Source organism: Suncus etruscus, chromosome 19 (genome assembly GCF_024139225.1).
Source record: "Suncus etruscus isolate mSunEtr1 chromosome 19, mSunEtr1.pri.cur, whole genome shotgun sequence".
Taxonomy (NCBI): Eukaryota; Metazoa; Chordata; class Mammalia; order Eulipotyphla; family Soricidae; genus Suncus; species Suncus etruscus.
Window position 1 is genome coordinate 17,899,238 of NC_064866.1, and position 23,374 is coordinate 17,922,611.

At 35.8% G+C, this 23,374-nt stretch overlaps 1 protein-coding gene across 1 annotated transcript in view; it reads left to right on the top strand.

The window, feature by feature from the left end:
• Window positions 1-1,534: 1,534 nt before the first annotated feature.
• Window positions 1,535-23,374, top strand: part of SNX7 (sorting nexin 7) — a 76,825-nt gene continuing 54,985 nt past the window's right edge. The window contains exons 1-6 of the mRNA XM_049765754.1: window positions 1,535-1,713; window positions 11,178-11,288; window positions 11,633-11,797; window positions 13,315-13,513; window positions 15,373-15,572; window positions 18,600-18,686. Coding sequence (XP_049621711.1) covers window positions 1,543-1,713; window positions 11,178-11,288; window positions 11,633-11,797; window positions 13,315-13,513; window positions 15,373-15,572; window positions 18,600-18,686 — 933 coding nt within the window. The 5' untranslated portion in view covers window positions 1,535-1,542. The remainder of the gene's footprint in view (window positions 1,714-11,177; window positions 11,289-11,632; window positions 11,798-13,314; window positions 13,514-15,372; window positions 15,573-18,599; window positions 18,687-23,374) is intronic.

The window sequence follows — 23,374 nt, forward strand, 5'->3', positions numbered from 1 at the left end:
AGTAGACAGCATTCCCGCCAGCAGTTCTTTTCTCCCACATCCCTGCTAGCACTGACTATTTTTTTTTTTTTTTTTTTTTTGGTTTTTTGGGTCACACCCGGCAGCACTCAGGAGTTACTCCTGGCTCTATGCTCAGAAATCGCTCCTGGCAGGCTCAGGGGACCATATGGGATGCTAGGATTCAAACCACTGTCCTTCTGCATCTAAGGCAAATGCCTTACTGCTGTGCTTTCTCTCCGGACCCCCCACTGACTATTCTTTTTCTTTGTGATGTATGCCAATCTCTGTGGTGTGAAATGGTACCTCATTGTTCTTTTGTTTGCATCTCCCTGATTATTAGTGATCTTGACTTCTTATAATAGTTCTTACTCTTTCTGAATAAACTTTACAATATTAACTAGAAAATTTCTTTCAAAATAATATATTCTTGGGCCCGGAGAGATAGCACAGCGGCGTTTGCCTTGCAAGCTGCCGATCCAGGACCAAAGGTGGTTGGTTCGAATCCTGGTGTCCCATATGGTCCCCCGTGCCTGCCAGGAGCTATTTCTGAGCAGACAGCCAGGAGTAACCCCTGAGCACCGCCGGGTGTGACCCAAAAACCAAAATAATAATAATAATAATAATAATAAAATAAATAAACACACACAGAAATTTTAAAAAATAATATATTCTTGTAGAATATTTGGAAGTGCAAAAATTCATATAAGACTGCTATTGAGTTCAGCAGCAATTCCACCATCTGGAAATTTCTGATAAGATTTTTCTCCCCCTTAGGATCAGAGATAGAAAAACAATAGAGATATTGAACAAGTATAAATAAAGTCCTTTCTTTTCATGCAACTTAGCCTGATTTTCTGACTAGCTGTAGATATAGTTTCCTGAACTCCAAGAGCGATATCTGGGCATAGAACTAGGAGTGACTCTTTTAAACAGCTGAGTATGCCTCCCCCTAATTTTTTTTTTAGGGAATTGGGAGCTACAGAGATGAACAGAGCTTTAATGCTTGCCTTGTGTATGACTATCCCAGGATTGATCCTTGGCACTATACATGGTCTCCTTAGCACGAGTAGGAGAAACCCTCAAAGCAAAGCACAAAGCCAGAAGTAACAGCCATGCAATATAGGATGTGACCCAATATGTGTTCCAATCCAACACCTCTCCTCTCAAGTCTTTTTTTCTTTTTGGGCCACACCTAGTGACGGTCAGGGGTTACTCCTGGCTATGCACTCAGAAATTGCTCCTGGCTTGGAGGACCATATGGGACGCCTGGGGCTCAAACCATGGTCGTCCTAGGTTAGTACTTGCATGGCAAACTCCCTACCACTTTTCCCACTACTCAGGCTCCCCAAGTCTTTTTTTTTAATGCATGTTTACCTCTCCCTCCCTCATTGTCTGTCTCCATTTCTCCCCTTCCCTACAGCACCATCATTTGCACATCTGCTTTGTTCTCCCATCATTTGGTCTCTCTCTCCATTAGTCACACATAATTTATAATCTATTGATGTTGTTTTTTTTAATGTCATTCCCTAGGATGCCTCCTTGATGGACATAAATTCCTTAAGCCCTATGATGCCAACATCTCCATTATCAATGATCAACCAAGTCAAATTTGAAGATGAACCAGATTCGAAAGATCTCTTCATTACAGTTGATGAACCTGAAAGCCACGTTACTACAATTGAAACTTTCATTACTTATAGAATTATTACTAAGGTAAATATTTACTTTTTCTTTCTTCATTTTTTTTTTCACCTGCAGTTCTGACCGGGGGGGGGGGGTGTGCCCTTCTAGAAATACTCAGCCTGGATATGTGGGCCTGATGGTTCTTTGCTCAGGCCCAGTAGTCTGGTGCTTCTTAGACCCAGTGGTTCTTAGAATCACTAGATCCCTTGGGAAGCTACACAGGACCACATATGAAACTTGGGGTCCAGAACAGGCAAGGCATATATTCCAGGCATGTGTCTCATTGCCCTATTAACCATTTTTTGTTTGTTTGTTTTCTTGGGGCCACATCTGATGCCACTCAGAGGTCACTCCTGGCTCTGTGCTCAGAAATCACTCCTGGCAGGCTCTGGGGAACACATGGAATGCTGGAGATCGAACCTGGCTCAGTCTGGGTCGATCTGCCACAGGCAAGGCAAACCCCTACCGCTGTGCTATCGCTCCAGACCCCAGTAACCATTTTCTTGAGTGAAGCTGTTTGCTTTGAGCCATAAGATGTGTGCCTCATTCACTTGTCAGCATTAGAGAATATTAACTGAATTGCCATGTTTTCAACCACTTAATTTGAGACATTGAGTCTTATCTACCCTTTACTCATTTTTATGAAACCACATAAATCACACGTAAGAACTGATCCTTTTTTGTTTGTTTGTTTTTGGGCCACACCCAGTGACACTCAGAGTTATTCCTGGCCATGTGCTCAGAAATTGCTCCTGGTTTGGGGACCATATGGGTTATGGGGGGGGGGGCGTGAATCGAACCAAGTACCATCCTAGGCTAGGCAAGCATGGGCAATGCCTTACCACTTGCGCCACCACTCCGCCCTCAGAATTTATCCTTTTTTAATAGTTTTATGGAAGCCACATTCAGTGGTGTTCAGGCTTATCCATAGCTCTGTACTCAGGAATCACTTCAGTCTGTACTCTGGAGAACAAATATGGTGCCAGGTATCAGGCAAGGGTCTGCTGTGTGCAGGTCAATTGTATTGTCTCTCTGGCACTAGTAATTACTTGTTTGAAAGCAGTTGTGTCTTTTAGGAATATTTTAAGCTTTTAGAGAAGAGTCTCATTTACATGACAATATTTTATTTTCATATTTCTTCTGAAGTTTTCAAAAGTACTTTATTTTATTTATTTTCCAAATAGAAGCAAGTGGACATTTAATTTTTTTATTTTTTATATTGTAAGTGTGTGCAACAATTCAAGGATAAAGTTCAGCAAAAAGTCAAGTCTCTTTAACCTTGGCAAGACTCTTTAAAAATGTTTTTTTTTGTTGTTGAAAACACAACCAAGAAATACAATTCTTTCTTTTATGATCATTATATAATAGAAACTTTCAAAAGATTGATAATAAGCTATTTTGTTTATAAAGACCCTACATATTTTATAATATATCTCTTTAAGTTCATATTACTCTCACCCATCTCCCTTCCTCCTTCCTTCCTTCCTCCCTTCCTCCCTCCCTCCCTCCCTTCCTTCCTCCCTCCTTCCCTCCCTCGCTTCCTCCCTCCCTCCCTCCCTCCCTCCCTCCCTCCCTCCCTCCCTTCCTTCCTTCCTCCCTTCCTCCCTCCCTCCCTCCCTCCCTCCTTTCCTACCTCCCTCCCTCCCTCCTTTCCTTCCTCCCTCCCCCCTGCCTCCCTCCCTCCCTCCTTCCTTTCCTTCCTCCCTCCCCCCTCCCTCCCTCCCTCCTTTCCTTCCTCCCTCCCCCCTGCCTCCCTCCCTCCCTCTCTCCCTCCCTCCTTTCCTTCCTCCCTCCCCCCTCCCTCCCTCCCTCCCTCCTTTCCTTCCTCCCTCCCCCCTCCCTCCCTCCCTCCCTTCCTTCTTCCCTCCCCCCTCCCTCCCTCCCTCCCTTCCTTCCCCCCCTCCCTCCCTCCCTCCCTCTCTCTCTCCCTCCCTCCTCTTCCTTCCTTCCTTCCTTCCTTCCTTCCTTCCTTCCTTCCTTCCTTCCTTCCTTCCTTCCTTCCTTCCTTCCTTCCTTCCTTCCTTCCTTCTATACTGTATGCTCCTTTCCTCCATTCCTCCCCCACTTCCTTCCTTCTATACTGGATGCTCTGGGGTTACTTCTATGTATGGGGGATTGCTATCTGCTATGCTCAGGGAGCCATGTGGTAATGCTGGATGTAATCCTACATGCAGTACCCTTGCTCAGATCATTGAATCATCTCTGGTGCCAATTGGGTCTCTTTTGCAGCTAAGAATATGAGTAAAGAATATCTCTACTGCCTGTCTCTACTGCCTGTTATTATACTTCTGCTCTTCAGTTCTGTAAATATCCTTCTGCTGTTCTGTAAATATCCTGATTTCATTTGGTGCTAGGATTGAATTGAGGGCCTCATATATGCAAGGGAAGTTCTTCTATCACTGAACTACATACCCAACCCCTTAGGATATTTCTTTTTCTGATGACTTTACATTTTTAAATTTATTTATTTATTTTTGGTCCTATAGATCTTTCCTTCTCTTTTGTAGAAGAACTACTGTTTATTTTCTGGACACAGTTCAAAGTGATGCTGTGAAAGATTCTTGATCCTTAACTGCCTCCCCAACATGATAAACAACCCTCTTTTGTTTTCTCATATTGTTCTAGCTGAACTCTTTGTTGTTGTTGTTGTTTGTTTTGTTTCTTTTGTTTCTTTTGGGGGGAGCTCAGGGGTTACTCCTGGCTCCAGGCTCAAAAATCGCTCCTGGCAGGCTTGGGGGACCATATGAGATGCCCAGATTCGAACCAATGACCTTCTGCATGAAAGGCAAACTCTCTACCTCCATGCTATCTCTCTGGCCCCTCTAGCTGAATTCAAAGAATATAAAACATAGGGGCCAGAGAGATAACACAACCATAGGGCATTTTTCTTGTAGGCAGTTGATCCAGGATGGATGGTGGTTGGAGAATCCCAGCATCTCCTATAGTCCCTGAGCCTGCCAGGAGTGATTTCTGAGCACAGAGCCAGGAGTAACCCCTGAGCACTTTAGGGTGTGACCCCCTCCAAACAAAAAGAAGATAAAACATTGAAATCAGTGTAGCAAAGACATTCAAAGCATTTATTTAATCTTTATAGGCCTCCTTTTGTTTTTAAACTCATAACTTAGAAGTGATAATGTAATCTGTTCTATGTGGTAGTGATAAGAATTGATTTAGGGAGGGGTTTTGAAAGATAAACAGTACTGTGAATAAGATACATTGCCGGCAGCTTATCTGGGTTTCATCCTTAGCCCATCTGGTTCCAATAATTAAGATGTGATCTCTGAGTGATCTCAAGCACTTGTAGGTTTGGCCAGAAAACAAAAAACATAAAAAGCCCCCCCCCCCCCCCCGTGCATTTATTTGATTTAGGTGAATTAGTATAATGCTTATGAAGGTTCTTGGGTGACTTATATGAGGGGAGAGTTTCCTGAACAAGGGAATTTGCTGCTTTCTCACTCCAGCTTCACCAGGAAAGGCTTTTAGGTCCATTGCCTTCTCTCTCATAATTTCAGGAGGAGCTGAGGAGGGAAGTAAAATCAAATTTTGTCCAAGGTTAAGGAATAGAACTGAGAAGAAAGGGAGATAATAATGTACTCAAGAGAGAATGCATCTCTCCAAAGGAGAGTTCTGGTATACACCCAACATGAGAATAGGAAAGTACACATGTCAAGAAAGGAGATGTTGGCAATTCTTTGTGAGTACCACGTGTATGGACCCAAGGATCAAATATGTGCACCTCCTTTGTTTCAAGTTGGTTTCTATAGGCTTTCTCCCCTTCTGACCCATGTGAGGCTTTCTACTTAGCTAAGAATCGATTGCTAGAATTTTTGCCAAGGGGAAGGGTTGGAACCAAATTTAAAAACAAAAGGATGATCTTATTTCTTGACATTCCTTTCCTAGCTTTCATTTCTGCTTATATTTTTTCCTGCAGGGGAATCCAGTCTTCGTTGGATTTTTTCTGTCTTCAGTTTAAGTTCTTATCAGGCCTTTCTCACTCATTTTTTAGACTAACAGTTTTTATTTTTTCTAATAATTTATTGTCACTGGGGTAGGATGAAGTGAATTTCCTATCTACCTGCTTTCCTTGAGTCCATGTAAACACATAGCAAAATCAGTGATTGTCACCCACTTGTATATGAATAGGGAACTTTATGTTCATTTTAGTTTATTCCAGATGAGCCTCTGGCTTCTCAAGGATGGGGGAATTGTATCTTAGATTTTTTTTGTTTTGTAAATTCATATATAAGCCCTGTGTCATAGGATGTAAACATTTTTATTATTATTATTTTTTATTTTATTGAAATCATTGTGGTTTTCAAAGTCCTTCATTGTTGGATTTCAGATAGATAGTGAATTAGGGCCATTCCCACCACTGTGTTGACCTTTCCTCTACCAATGTTCCCAAGAATGCATTCTATACTGCCACCCTTTACCCCCTGGCCTGCCAGTATAGCAGGCCCATTTTAAGTTTAGATTGTAATAATTTGGGTCTCTTGGTTCTATTATTGTTGACTTTGGCTTGGATATTTAGTTCTGTCCTTTGTTTTTCTCTACCAATGTACCTGATGCCACTTGGCCCCTAGCCCCCAAACTTTTCTTTTTCTTAATTTTATAGAAAAATGCAAAATATGAGGTAAAACAAAGTTATCCATGTCCCAAAGTTCTATGAAAAAGGTAGGAACCACTATCTAAAAGATGAAAAAAGAGGGGGCTGTTTTTGTTTTGCATATGCACAGCAAAAATTTGGGAATCCTGAATCCTTTCTTTATATATATAATTTTTAACTGTTTTAAACTTATTCTCTTCAGGGGCTGAGCAGTAGCTCAGTGGATAGCACACTAGCCTTATTAATACAGATTCAATGCCCAGCAACCCAGATGGTACCCCCAAACTACCATGAGTGACTCTTCAGTTCAAAGAGTACAGAGCCAGGTATAACCAGTGAGCACTACTGGGTGTGGCCAAAATAAAGTAAAATAAACTTATTTGGTTTTGCCCCAAGTCTAAATAAACACACAAACAAACATTCTCTTCATTTGTTAATGATAGTTAACAAAACTTTCTTTTTTTGTTGCTTTATATTTAGAACAAAAATGTTATAGTTTAAGCAGCATAGTTAAAAATCACTTAACCTTTATTACTAAAAAAATAATTGGAGGGCTTTGCACTCAGAAATGATTCCTGGAGGTGCTTAGGGGACCATATGGGAAATCTTCCCCATTGTACTCTCTCTCTAATCCAATTGCTAATTTCTTTTAGTTAAAGTACCATTAGCTTAAAAATACATATTTTGGGTGCTGCAATTTGTCTCCTATGTATACTATTTGTAATTGTCATTGAGTCTAGTCTCCTCCACTCATTGAAGTTAGTTTAATTCATTGCCACCCAAGTGACCTTAAATAAGTTTATCATTCTGACCCCTTCTCCTTTGGTAACTACCATTTTTCCCCCATGTCTAACATGTTTTCTTTGTTTTGGGTGTGTGTGTGTGTGTGTGTGTGTGTGTGTGTGTGTGTGTATGTTTTCTAACAAACTTTTTAATTGCTGTATTTCTTTATCTTAGATATATGTGTGATATCATATGCATTTGTTTTTCTGTCTGACTTATTTCACTTGCCATAGATATCCACTAAGTCCATTCATATTGTTTCAAATGGCAAGAATTTATATTTTTTATAGTTCAGGAGTATGGCATTGTATAGACATACATATCACCTTTATTCATCCACTGTTGAATACAAACTATTTCTAAATCGTTTCTTTTCAAAAATGTTGCAATGAACATAAGGGTGCACATAGCTTTGAAGTTAGTGAATACTGAATTGTATATTGTTAATGTAGTTTAAGAAAGAATGTGTTATCACCACTAAGAAAGAACAGAGCCGGGTTTCTCAACTGTTACTGCTGACTTAATCCCCTTTGTTGTTATTCTCTGTAGCAAAGAATTTGTACATGCACATTTTATCTTGGATTGTGTCACAGTGCTGGGGATTGAAGTCAGGGATTCAAACTTGCAAGGCAAGTGCTGTGCTGCTTAGCCACAGCCCCAACATCTATTAGAGAGTTTGTTAATTGAATGATTTTTTTTTCTTGATATATGCTTGCCCTAGAGAAAATGGGACATGCAATGGGTTCATCCTGATCATAGATGTTTAATTACAAGTTAGCATTTCTATGTTATTAATTTTTTATTTTGTTAGCACGATTGGTGCTTGGCAAATGCTCTTTCTCTGTACTGAGTGATTATTGTCCTTGTGGTACTCAGGAACCAGACCCTAGCCTCCTATATGCAGAGCATTTGCTCAGCTCATTGAGCTATCTCTGTGGTCCCTACATCAAGTTTTTGATGTACAGCTCTTATAACTGTACTTAATCACTGTACAAGAAATAATATTATAGTGTGCTAAATGACATCTATTGACAATTTCGTGTCTAACAGCATTCTAAACTCTTTGTACATACAGTTCCTTTAAATTTATATACCATATCACTTCTATGGCCTAGAAACATGACTTAATCCCATTTTCATAAGTGAGGACACTCAAGGTCAGTAACTTGATAGAGTTTACACAGCATAGTGATGGGCTAAACAGGATTCTAAACCCAGGAAGTTTTTTATAATTTACATTATACTTATTTTTTATATTTTTGTACATGTTGAAAATATTTTATTTACATATAAATAAATATGCATATAACATAAATATAATTTTTTTGTTTTTTGGGGGGGCCACATCCGGCTGTGCTCAGGAGTTACTCTTGACTATCTGCTCAGAAATAGTTCCTGGCAGGCATTGGGGACCATATGGGACACCAGGATTCAAACCAATCACCTTAGGTCCTGGATCGGCTGCTTGCAAGGCAAACATTGCTGTGCTCCGGCCCACATAAATATAATTATACAAATATATATGTACATACAATATAGACTATGCCTATATATTTATACATGGTTGATACATCTAAGTAGTAGCTATGTTGGATCAAATATAATTTTTTATTACTCACTTTCATCTGTTCATTTACTCATTTATTTCATATGGTTTTGTTTAGTAACAGTTCAGTCCCAAATGCTGCTCTTCTGTATTGGGATGACGTAAGTAAGATAGATCACAGATTTTTGTTACTTTAGGTTATATTAATTCTGACTTCTTTAGAGAAGTTAGCTGTGATCTAAACATGGCAGATATTTGTTTTCCTTATTTATATGTAATTTCATATGCTTACATAAGTTCAGGCTAGAAGATAATTTTTTTTCAGCTTTTGGGCCACACTCGGTGACACTGAGGAGTTACTTCTGGCTCTGTGCTCAGAAATCACTTCTGGCTTGGGAGACCATATGGGATGCTGGGAATCAAACCATTGTTCATCCTGGATCGGCTGTGTGCAAAGCAAATGCCCTACTGCTGTGCTATCACTCTGGCCCCTAGAAGACCATTTTATAGCAGAACAAAAGAACACAGTCCTTGAGATTTGTTTGCAACCTCTATTTTGTTCTTATTATTTCATTATTTTGGAGAACTCTTTTAATCAGTGACAGCAGGATAAGTACAGAATCGATCAGTTATTTGACTTGCATTTTTTATCTTTCTCATGTTATGATTAATACCAGATTGTTTTATGTGGAAATTCTTAAGCACATATGCAGCTCAGTCTTATTTTAACTGCCCAGTTTTTTAGTGTTTTTAATAAATTTTTGCCAGGCAATTTGTTGGAAATTGGTAGTGAATCTCTGCATATGTGCTTGGCACAACGAGCTGTTCAAGAGCTAGATTTTTTTTTTTTTTGGTTTTGGAGTCACACCCGGCGTTGCTCAGGGGTTACTCCTGGCTGTCTGCTCAGAAATAGCTCCTGGCAGGCACGGGGGACCATACGGGACACCCGGATTCGAACCAACCACCTTTGGTCCTGGATCAGCTGCTTGCAAGGCAAACGCCGCTGTGCTATCTCTCCAGGCCCAAGAGCTAGTTTTTAATGAGTGACTCAAAAATCATATTTTTGTGCATGGAGATGTATACAAGTGTGTGTTTGCTTGTAAGTGCATATACATTAACACACATTTGTATGCACATATTCATATACATGTGTTATTGATTAGTGTTTTTTGCCATTTATTTTTTTATTTTATGATTTATTTTTATGATTTATTTTCGCCATTTATTTAACTTGAATCATTTTGTTTAAGATATTTTGGGGGGCTGGAGCACATACTTTGTAAGCAGCATGTCCTAGTTAGGTTCCCAGTGCCACATAGTCCTTTGAGACACCACTGGGAACAGCTCAGGAGCACTGAATTGGGAGTAGTCCCTTAGCACTGCTGGTTGTAGATAAAAACATCTATAAAAAAAAAGATATTTTAGTATTTTATGAAGATCTTATTGTTTGGACTTGAACATTTCATTTATCTCTCCACCTTTTCTTCTCTAATGAAGTAATGTTTTCACTAAGATACATTATATAATACTCTAAACTCTGATTTTAGAATAAACTTTGAAAAAAGTTTGTAATTTGAATGCTAAATTTATCAGCAAATTGCATCTTTGAATGAATTTAATTTTATAGTTTGTGTCTGTGTGAATGATTGATTGATGTTTCTGGTGAGTGTGAAATATATGCGGTGTTATTCTATCTTTACTCCTCCAGGAAACTCTTAACATTAATATCACTACATATATAGACATCATTGAAATAAGATATTGATTGGAGTGACTTTTTTGGTGAAGGCGAGTGTTTTTTAGATAACCTAGTTTTATATTCAATTTGCCAGATAAGTGAGTTTAATATTGAGCCTATGTTCTTTTCATATGCATAAATTTAGTTTGTTGAGAACAGATATTTTGATGTATTGACTTTTAGAAGTCTAGGCATAGAGCTCAAAATAAAATTCCTTATGAAATGACAGGAACATTTTCTTTTTACCTCAACTACCTATTAATAACATCTTAAAACAGTGATAAAATCACTCTCTAAAATGTTAGAAGTTTCATATACTAAAAGAAAATTTTAGCAAAGTAATACATTTGAGCAGATTCCAGGAAAGCATTTTCTTTTTCCTTCAGTTATATTCAGGTTATTTTTCAAAATCATAAAAATTGGATTGTTTTCCCTCAAATTCTGTATTCTAATCAAGTTGAGAAAGGAAATGTATTTGGAATATAAATTCACAACACACTTTCTTGTTAGCAAGAAAGTCATGCCAAAGATAATAGTAGTTAAAATCTTGTGGGCGGCAGATGGTTGCTATAAGACAGATTTTTCAGTTTGGGTTTTAAATTTAAGCTTGATGTTTGCTTTCTTTCTTGAAATACTAAAAAGTTTGCTTTATTTCATCTGCTCTGTGAATTGATGATTACAGAAAAAAAAGTATAGGCTGACAAACACTGAATAATTAGAATTTGTTAATTTTTCTTAGAGACCCATTTATTTCTAAACTAAAATAGCATTAGGCAAATGTTTTCTGTCTTTGTGAATGTGTTATTTTTCTCTTTCTTCAGACTTCTCGTGGAGAATTTGACTCCAGTGAATTTGAAGTTAGGAGACGTTATCAAGATTTTATTTGGTTGAAAGGAAAACTTGAAGAAGCACATCCTACTCTTATTATTCCAGTAAGGTTATACTTCCCTCCTCATCCTTTTTTTTTTTTTTTTTTTTTACCTTTTTCTCTCCCAGTAGAATAGCAGCCCTTTGGACTGGGAAACATCAGAATTCCAGGAGCCTAGTTTCAGATATTTTAATGCAGAATAAGTTATAATCATATAAATGCTTGTTTAAAATTCTCCTAATTTATATAAGACCTCTTTGATTTTTTCCAAGATGTTAATGATTTTAGCATTGTGAATTAAAAAAACAAGTTTTATTAAAAAAGTGCTTATGTGTTTAAGAAGGTTTTTATAATCTTTTGCTATATAATGCTCAGTGACTTAAATAAATATTTTTTTTCTTGCCTCAGCCATTGCCTGAGAAGTTTATAGTCAAAGGAATGGTGGAACGTTTTAATGATGACTTCATTGAGACACGCAGGAAGGCATTACATAAATTTTTGAACCGAATTGCTGATCACCCAACTTTAACATTTAATGAAGACTTCAAAATTTTTCTTACTGCACAAGCATGGGTAAAGAATTCTCATCATTACTCAGTATAATTGTTTAATATCTCTGTTTGTGTACAAACAAGTTTATATGCTACTTTTTGTGTATTTTATAAATAAGCCAGTTGTGTCCTTGAATTAAATCAAAATAATTTTTTAAAGCTATGGAGAGAGTTATTTCAGAAAGAATCCCATTCCAAATTGGAAACAAACATTGTGTAAGTATTGTGTCTTCCTCACACAGATGTATTTTAGGTGTAATGTTTTTAATATCAAACTGCTTCTCGATGATATATTAAGTATTGGGCATGCTCAATATAATTCTCTTGCACAGTTTTGTGTAATAATTGGGGATATTTAAGATACTAGTGAAGGAATGGATAGGTTCTAAAATACCCTGACTTGTTCTTCAATTGCCCAATGAAGAGGACAATCTAATTTCAGTTATAGAAGTCATAACATTGTCTTGTTTTCCCCATTTTTTACAAACGAGTATGTAAGTCTCCAAGAAAGACAATGAGTGAGACAAATAGTCTACTAAAATTTACTGACCAATGTTAGTTTTATTGCCAAAGTGGTAGAAGCTCTAAGTGATTTGTCTCAATCTTGCCAGATACTCTCGATGTCAAAAAGTCCTTTGTGACATTAGGAAATGCTTTGTGGCTTGACTCCAGGATCCTAGAAGCTATGGGAAATATTTCCTATAGTCCTCAGTTGTTGTAACAGCTTGTATGTTGTGACTTGTGTTTTCTCTGCTAATGTTTACACTATTAAATGCTGTAGTAGCACTTCCAGTCACAGCATTGCCCAGTCAAAGTTGGCATTTGTTATTTGTACACAGAAATCTTGCCAACTTGGAAATAAAAAAAATTACCTCATATAGAATTTTCTGCAAGACAATTAGAAAAACTGGAAAAAGAGGACCTTAAAGTTTGGTAAATAATGTGTAATAAATATTTTAACTTGTGGTTTTAGTATCATTTATAGATTTTGTTTCAACATGTGCTCTTATCATAAATGAATCCAGTCTTCTTTTTGCTATTGTTTTATACCACACCATACTTTTGTGTAGTAAATCCTTTTATGGTATTTTGTTTCTATTTTACCTTCTGTAATGTGTACTTAAGTATGAGTCCCTGTTGATCCTTTTTCTTTTAAAGAACATTTTTTATGCTTGCTCTGAGGAAGCATGTCTACCTTTTCATACTATTTATTTGATTTTTGGAACGTTCCAGTGTGGTTCAGGGATTACTTCCGGTTTTGTGCTCAGATATCACTTCAGGTGGTGTTCAGAGATTCAAATCAGGCCACATATATGGTGATGGGGATTTGTACCTATTAGCCACATACAAGGCATGAACCTTGCTTCTTCTATTATCACTTCCACCGTCATACAAATACTTGGAAAAGAATATTATTAAGAAGACTAAACTTAGAAGAAGCACAATGCCCTAATTGCCAATCATCAAAATTAACAAAATAAGGCATATATGAACATTTTTTCTCAGCATATTAATTTTATTCTTTTCTTTTTCCTCTAGGAACTCTCTTCTCATAAGAAACAAGGGCCTGGATTCCTGAGCAGAATGGGGCAGACAGTCAGAGCTGTCGCATCATCAATGAAAGGAGTTAAAGGCCGCCCAGAGGAGTTCATGGAAATGAATAATTTTATTGAAGTATTTAGCCAGAAAATAAATTTGCTAGATAAGATATCTCAGAGAATTTATAAAGAAGAAAGAGGTACATAAGCCACTAAGACGTGATTTCAAAGTTGGTGAATTTCTAAGTGATTGTTTTGAAGTGCATCTTCACATGTGTCAGTGTTAAAGGGCAATATTAAGTTAACACTTCATTTTTTCTTTTTCTCAGGATTTCTGCCTTTTTATTTACAGTGACCATTGTTTTGTTCTTGCTGATTATTCTTTAGAGAGAGCTCCTAACACAATCATGATGGTTTTAAATTTCTGACCCAATCATTTTAACATCTTTATCACGTTTGCTTCAGACGCTTGCTTTGGCTCTTAAAATAATGTTTTGTTGTTGGATTTTTGGGTTTTGTCTTTTAGCATGCCTTGTATTTTTTCCTTGATAGCCAGATATGATGTACTGGATAAAACTGATTTCCATAATATAGCATTATTAATGTTATCAGTTGTGAAGGAGGTGAGAGTTCTTTAGTCCTAGACTGTCCTCTATCTTTTGGTGAGTATAGACTTTTCTGCTGTGAATTTTGCTAGATCTGATTTTTCCTGTTCCTTTAGGTAAGACTAAATTGCTTGAGGAAACTGGAGTTTAGTGTTACCGCCTCTACCCCACTCACCCAATTCAGCCATGTCTTTTAGGCACTGGGATTGCCCTTTTCCTAACTAGCAGGTTAACTACTGGAAAATTTTTTCTCCTAAAGTCAAGAAGTCAGATCATGCTAAGAAGATAGAATACTCTGCCTGTTTCACAACTGATTATTCCCACCCTATTAGAGAAGAGTGGCATTTCCCTCTTGATAATTATTGTGCAAATCTAGATCAAGGTCCTGGGGTAAATTTATTTTACAATATTATGGGGACTCCCTATGAATCAAATTTTCAAGTTTTATTTTTTTTTATTCCCCTGGGACTAGAATCTTTGAACTGTTCACATTGAGACTTCAGCAATTTTTCCATTAAGTAATCATCTCCAGGCCAGAGTGGTAGCACAGTGGTAGTACAGTTGCCTTGCATGTGGCTGACCCAGGACGGACATGGGTTCCATACTCGGCATTCCATATGGTTTCCTGAGCCAGGGGCAATTTCTGAGGGCAGAGCCAGGAGTAATCCTTGAGTGCCACTGGTGTGGCCCAAAAACCAAACCAAACAAAAAAACCCTCAAACAAATAAAAGAATTAACTATTTTCTTTTGTTGTTTGGGAATTTAAGTTAAATATATAAGATGATTGATTCATGTTCAGTTCATGAATAATCTATAATAATAACTAGTGGTTTCTTTCATTTCAATTGTTGCTTCAATTTAAGTTTGTATTTTATTTGGCAGAATTTTTTTTAAATTGAATGCATGTTATCTGCTTTTCTGTGCTACAGATTCAAAAAGAAATAAGAAGGTATCTGCCCTTGAACTCATAGTCTACATTAATAAACATATTAATAAATAAGTTAGCATGTTATTATTTAAATATAAATAGAATTTGAACTGCATTTTAGATTTTTAAGATGATTTTTATAAAAATAGGTTGTAGGTCAAATGATACACAATAGGAACATGCATTTTGAGAATAAGCATAAAGGGAGCCATTCTTTTATGGAAATATTAAAGTAGTATGGAAATTCTTTAAATAAATCTAGATTATATGGGTACAGTTTAGAAGTATTTTAAAGGCCATCAAACTGTTTATTTCTTTAGGTGGAAAGGGAAGGCTATTACCTAGACAATAAATATCACAGATTGACTTGAACATATGAAGATTGTCTTGTAAAGGATAATATTTATATTCAAGAATATGTGTAAAAGATAGAAATAAGTTACTTCTTTTTTATTTTTAGGTTCTGTAATTTAGAGATTTGGAGAACTGTAAATTGAGAAACTGATATAAATATATATTTTTACAGAATATTTTGATGAAATGAGAGAGTATGGACCAATTCATATTCTGTGGTCAGCATCAGAAGAAGATCTGGTTGATATTCTAAAAGGTATTGCCAGTTCTCTTGACCAATGCTGTAAGGCCACTGAAAAGCGAATGTCTGGACTATCAGAGGCTCTGCTTCCTGTAGTACATGAGTATGTGCTTTTTAGTGAAATGTTAATGGTAAGAATACCTAATTATATCTTCACCATCATCTCTTACCTATAACCTTTAGAAAGGCAGTTTCATGCTTTCATCATTATCTTTCTTTCTTTTTTATTTTTTGGCCACACCCATTTGATGCTCAGGGGTTACTCCTGGCTAAGGGCTCAGAAATTGCCCCTGGCTTGGGGGGACCATATGGGACCATATGGGATGCCGGGGTTTGATTATGTCTTAAAAGAAATCCTTTAAAGAAAATATTTTCCTTTATTATTTGAAAAAGCTTTTATTTTTATTTTTATCATTAATTTTTGTTTTTTGGACTACACCTGGTGGTGCTCAGGGGTTTCTCCTGACTCAGTGCTCAGAAATTGCTCCTGACAGACTAGGGGGACCATATGCAATGCTGGGGATCAACCTTTAGTCAGCCGTGTTCAAGGCAAATGCCCTACCCACTGTGCTATTGCTCCAGCCCCACTTACATTTTTTTATGTCAGAATTTTGCATTTAACTTCCCTACTTTATAATAAACACCAGATAGTTTTAAGTTAGTGATCCTTTCTGCAAAATTGAATGTTATCTATTTAGCACTATCTTCTAATCATAATATCTTGCATAAATTGAACCTCTAAGATTTCCAGTGATTTATTATCTTTTTGGTTGGTTTATGTTCAGTTGTAGCTTGTTTCTTCTGCATTTGTAATTGGAGCCATGTCTGGCTTCTATTTTTATGTAGTCTACATTTTTATTGACTTACACAAACTTTTGTCTTTGTCTTGGTGAGATGCTCATGCTTAGTCTTTTGTATGAGATCTGTCTCTTGTTTAGATTTTCCTTTGACAGTGGCATTATGTATTTTGTGCCATTTCAGAATCCTATTGTTTTTTTCTTCACTTTATTGGGGTTCTACCATAAGCCTTTCATGCTTCCCATATGCCTCCAATATTTTTTACTGTTGAACTGTCACTTCTTTGTCTTCATCAGTTTCCTTGGCTAGATGTTACTGTTGTTGTTTTTTTTTTTTCATTATTGATCTTTTCCTTTTTTTTTTAATCTCCCCAATAGGATCTGATTTCTGATTTCATTAGAAATAGTATATTTTTTCTATGAATTAATGTGTTTTTCTCTTTTTTATGTCAAGATGAAAATGAAGCAGTTAAAGTTATGTAACACTAAAGATGTGGAAAGTTTATAATAGCAGTCAGAAAAATTACATATTTTAATTTGATTATTATATTATATAGACTCGGGTTTTTATAAGCAGTATTTATATTGCAGTTTTGATTTTGTTTTATGATAGATTGTTTTCTTCAATGTGAAACAAAATATGACTTCACAAAATGGCTTTTACTACTTATCTTATTGGAGCAACCTCTTTATATATTTCTACCTATATGAAGTACATTGTTTCATATTTAATAAAGTACTTAAGTAAAGAAGTAGTACTCACTTGGGTTTAGAAAAAAGAGTTACTAGTGTTATAACACACATTGAAGTAAGCATAAAAGATTTTATAATAATAACTTGAAATTTGTAATGCCATTCTTGAAAATAAGAGAAATAGTAACTGTCTTTCACGATTTTAAGGCAGTTGCCTTGTGGCACAGCCTAGACTGGGTGGTTTTTAGGATTCTTTTTAACCTTTACTTTTGCCATTTTTCTTTTAGTCTCACTCAAATACTCTAGAGCTTGTTTTCTGACCTCCAGGTAATGGATTTGTATCTAGTTTCTTCCCAGATCTGTACCTTCCTCTACCTCTTTATCCATTTTCTGTGTGTCTTTCCTTCCACTCTCCCTTGTTGAATTAGTTGCTTACTGAGAGTTGGTTTTGTTTTTTACTTCAACCTCTTCAGACCTCTTGTGTTCATTATTACAATTCCCTAAATCCTATTACATATAGTGAAGCTAAGTAGAAGAGGAGTACAAAAACAAAGCATCTTTATGTCTGTAAAGCCTAAGAAGAATGTCTTCTAAAATGAGTTGCAGAGGGAAAGACATTATAAAAGATGTAGATGTATTTTTATACTTAACTTGCTTTTCAACTGTGTTTTAAATTAAAGGTACTGAAACATGAAATCAGTGTTATTCAGGAAAATAAGATAGAACTCCCATGTTCCCATACTTTCTCATTAGAAGCTTGACTGATTAATATTTATGTTTTAAATACAATGGGGTCGGAGCAGTAGCACAAGAAGTAGGGTGTTTGCCCTGCATGCAATGACATAGGATAGACCGCAGTTTGATTCCCCGATGTACTATATGGTCCCCCAAGCCAGGAGCAATTTCTGGGCTATGGAGCCAGGAGTAACTCCTGAGCATCACCGGGTGTGGCCCCCCAACAAATAAAACAAAACAAAACAAAAGGAAAAAAGCTAAGTAAAATGCTAAATATGTTGACGCATACTTCACTTTAGTTATCTTAATCACCACTGTTTACTTTTTGCTGAACCATCCTCCCTTTGGATTCAGATAAAATGACTGATCCTTATGGTAGATATTTGTAGGTGAGTCACTAAGTGGCCTTCCAAATGCAGAGGCACATTTTATCATGCATTTCAAGTGCTCTCACTAATTTGTTATTGTTGCTGACTATTTTGTTCTTTGCGAGTTAGAAAGAATCCTATATGCCTAGAGTGCTTTGTTGAAAGTTGCACATAAAATGGTTTAATCAGTAAGAAGTGAATTATGAAAACTGGTAAAAGGTTTATGGAAACTATCTTCCTAATTATTAATGATACTTTATAATAAAACATTTTGGGTTTTTTTCTGTTTGTTTTTGGGCCACACCTGGTGACTTTCAGGCTGACTATGAGCTCAGAAATTGTCCCCGGCTTGGGAGGCCAAATGGGACGCTGAGGGATCAAACCGAGGTCTGTCCTAGGCTTGCTCGGGAAAGGCAGACACCTTACCCCTTGTGCCATCACTTCGGCCCCCAAATAAAGCATTTTTATAAGATATTATATCAAAATGATAGATCCTATTATTGAAATTGTTATCTGGAAAACATCATTGCAGTTCAGCTTATTTTATCTTTGTGTTTAAATAAAGGGTGTCATGAAAAGAAGAGACCAAATACAAGGAGAACTAGATTCCAAAATTGAAGCATTGGTCTATAAAAAGGCAGATACTGATCTGGTAAGTATTATTATATTTTTATATAATTTGTATTTATATATATAAATTATTGTTGAGAATTTTTGTTGAAAATATTAAGCTCTCTTATAAAAATATTTTCACATCATCAAGTGAGTCTAAAATTTTACATTCCTGGGGCTCAGAGAGATAGCACTGAAAGCTCTTGCCTTGCATGCATATGATTCGGGTTCCATCCCTGGCATCCCATTTGGAATCCTGAGTGCTGCCATGAGTGAACCTTAAATCCTGAGCATCGCTGGGCATGGCCACAAAGTAAAAACCAACTAGCAATTTTTCCCAAAAGTCTTTACATTATTGAGTGCCTGGTTATTTTGCAAAATGTAACAGTGATAAGGTTTCTGCCTTATTTTTTCCTCCAGTGTTATTGTTTAATTAATTTACTTTTTAGTGCTGAATATTGAGTCCAGGTTTCATGCAAATGAGACTTGTGTGATTCTAGTGAGTCATATCCCTCACTCCAAGCTTTCTGACAAGATTTTTTAGCATTGAGTATGAATTAATTATGAAAACTTGTATTAGAAAGTTATGTAAAGTGCTTACACTTTTCAGAATATATGTAATCAGTGAATTTATTCACTGATTTTTTATTAGTTTTTTATTAGTTTTCATTAGTATTATAGGCTAGTTGTATAAATTGCATTGTTCTCTTATACACTCTTTTCTGTTTGTGTTTTTGAAAAAGTCCAGACAAAGGAAATTCTGTTACTAGCATAATTCTTTTATTAAGTACTTCATTACAGAAAATTTCAAATCATACAAAAATTCAATTATAACTCTTAACTTACCTTGCTATCTTTATTTAATTTCCAGCATTTCGTTCATTTTTCATCATTCTCCTTATTTTTTACTCTAATGAATTCTAAAGCAAATGCCAGACATTATATTATCATCCATGATATTTCAGTATTGAGATGATTTTCCTCAGTTGTTTAATTTAGAGATCTGCACCACTATTTTCATTTTAAAGTTGAGAGGAAGTTTGAAAACAAGTATAACTTGCCTATGTTTATATTGCTCTTGAAATAAAATAGGATTAGATCTGATGGTATCAATTTTCTCTGAGCATGCTGTCTTTCGTAAAGTATCAAAATGGGGACATTGACAATTATTTTGATTATTCTCTGTTCCAGTGCTCTGTGGAAGATTTTTCTTAATTGTCTTGTGACAATTTTAGTTAATATTGAATATAATATTTAACATACTATGTCATATAGTGGGGGATTCTAATACTCCCTATTCATCCATAGTCATTAGATGAACTATTGTTTGGGACTCCTCTCCTCTCTGCTTCATTTTCTCCTTTCCTTTAATCTCTTTTTACAGATATATAATTAATTACCCTGCCATTACTTTGTGTGATTTTTCTCTTTCATAGTCTATAAGCTAAGCAGCTTAAAGTAGAATGTTTTTGTTTGTTCTTTGACCTTAGATCAGTGTTTTCTGCATGGTAGCTAATACGTACATAGTGAATAAAAATTTCAAGGAGTTCTTTGATTCATAAAAATATATAGAAGCCTCTGAGCAGAAAACTCTAAACACTATGAAGTGGAGGTAAATTTAGTATAAAATGCTGGACCATTGAAAAAAGTATGAATTTACACAAAACTTTATTGTACACTAAATATGAATTACACTTCTTTTTTGTATAAATATGTATAATTTCACATTTATGTTTTTGGTTGGAATTTGGATTGACCTCTTCCATATAGTAAATGTCCTGTAAATACTTATTTATTTTGTAATCAATTAGAGTGAACATAAAAGGAGGGCACTTGTACAAAAATACAATTATAGCATTTGAACTTCAAAATTGAATAGTTATTAAATGAATTTTGATATAAATTAGTAATTAGATGGTTTTGCTCTTGATTGAATGCTAAAAAGTGCACAGTAATTAATGAATTACAAATTATTTTTTACAAGGAGACTAGTAAATTGACATAAAACCATGCATCTGTTCAAAAATGATCTATATTCATATTTAAAATTGAAAAGAAGTTGGAATGTTCTCACTTAATTAAAATACATTTTGAAACTTTGACTTAAAACTATTTTGTATTTTGCTATATAAAGGGTTCTTCATAACTCATTGTAACTGAATGATCCATTTATATTTATATTTTTGTCTGATGCTCATTATAGAGTATTTCTGCCTAGTTAGCTATTATGTCATAAAATTTAAGAAATCTGAACTTTTAATAATTTGAATTACCTTTCACCAGACTTATTTTTCAGACCTTTTAATTGATAAAAATTCATTACAGACACCTCTAACAAACATTTTGCAAATATTTTTCATTATTCTCCAAAGCAAGTTCTTTTTGAAGTGATTAGGGACTAGTTTCTATCATTTAGGTATTCAGTGTGCTCATTTATCTACCTCTTTTGATTCCTTATACATTGTGATGGAATCATTGGGAAATACCTTCCAGAGTTATTCTCAAAATGAATATGGTGTTTGGTCACTGAACAACTGCAGGGAAGTTCTTTGGAAAAATGCAAGATAGGGTCACCATGGAAACATGCCCTTGTGAGGTCCTTCTAAGAAGCTGTCCTTTGCAGTCACTATGACGACCCTGGCAAAGAATTGAATACAGCAATCTGGCCTGGTTGTTTACCATAGCAACCTAGCACAGAGCCACTGTGGAGACAAATCTAGGGCCATTTCAAAGGTGACTGACTGAGGTGGCTTTCAGAAACTCCTTCAAACTCACCTTTGGGTGGGATGTTTATATGTGAACCCAGCAAAGCAACTTGGGGTGAAAAGGTATTTAAAAATGAAGCTCTGTCAAGTAGGCAGAGACTAGGGGGATTGATTGTAATTGGTGGATTGGAATATGGCAGTGATTTACCGTTCCAGAGATCATTGACCTTCATCTGGCCTTCATGGCTTGCAAATATCAGTCTTTTTACTTTGCCCTTAGCTTTGTATATGTATGCAAATTGAAAGCAATAATTGTAATATTGTGACTGTTGATCCTAATACATAAATACTCATTAAATCAATGTGTTTTTCTACACATTACATAATACTTTAGAGGGAATTCTTTGATTTATTACCTTGGAGCTATGAAGTAGATACTTCTTACAGTTTTTTTTTTTTTGCAATTTGTAGAGTTTATCTCATAGAAATAGAAATAATGGTTTTAAAACAGCCTAAACTTGATAAAAAGACATTCATAGTACTTGTTTGAAGGCCATTTTTGCTGCTCCTGTAGCAGTTTGATAGAACAAGGATCAAATTCTAGTTCATTTGCTTATTTAATAAATCATTTATACTATGTCTCCTGATAATATTTTAGCATGTGTGATTTGGGGAACCAAGTAGTACTATTCTAATAAGTTCATTTAATGATTAATTGATACACCATAGTAGCTTTGTATCAAATTAAGCACTGATAGTTCTTAGCTGCTTTTATTTGTAATGACTTTTTACAAGTAATGTTTGAGGTAAATAACTCATGTGAAATCACTAAGAAACTGTACATTGGCAAGGAGAGAGAGAATGTTCTCATGTACAGAGGATATTAAAAAAATAATGAAAACGCAGGAGAGAGCAGAGGAAGAGAAGTTTGTGCATTGAGCACAGGGGAGATGAAAAAATGAGGGCATGTATTCATCAAAGCAGCTTCCAACAGATTGAAGAAATTTTTTGAGGTTGAGCAAGGTATACTTTCTTTTGGAAGTCTGAATCCCATTAGAGTTGCAAAGGAGAATACCTTTGAGAGATAATACAGGGAAACATTTGAGAGAGAATACAGGGAAACAATAGAACCTATCATGTGAGCTACCTTTCTCCCTTTGCCCTTTGTTAATCTCACCTGGATGGTCAGGTCCACCCAAACCTGGGAGGCTTCTGCAATTTGGAATAAAGAAAAAAGATGCTGGCTGGGAGAAGGAAGAGGAGAGCAAGGAAGCATGGAGAGCTCCTGAGAGAAAGAGGCAGAGAACCAGAGGAGAAGCAGTTTAGGAGAAGCTACTTGGAATAAGCTGAGCATAGAAGCCATGTGAGGAAATGCACATGGCGGATAGGACCATAGAATAAACCAAGCTAGCTCTAATGAATCTTTAACTGATATTTGTGAATTAATCTCTCCGCCTTTACCCTGTAATCTTCAGACCGCTTCACTAAAGGGGCTAGAGGTGCTAGGCCATGCTGGGCTGTGCCTTGCCAAAAAAGGCCTCACCCAACACTAGAACATCATTACATTTATATATATAAAATATTAATATATATAAAATATATAAATATATAATATAAAATATACATATTTTTTATTAAAACCACATTCTCACACAGCCACTCTTCAAACATGTCAGTGACACTTAATATGTCTTATCCATAAGAAGGGCAGATAGTGGGTCTATAAACTGAGTTATACATATAAAAGAAAGAAGGAAATCAGAGATATGCAAATTTGTGTCTTGGTAAGAAAATAAGTAGAGGTATTGGACAAGTTACTGTGCACCCACTATCTGAGAGTTATGACTTGATTTACTGTGAAGGAAACCATGAAGAAAACAGTCATTTTGACTGTTTCATATAAGGAATAGTTATAATTTATAGTTTATTATCACATAACAGTAAGAGTGGAAGAAAGGGAATATTAGAGAAGAGCACAATTTGATATTATGGGTCAGGAAATTATTAAGTAAAAATATGAAGG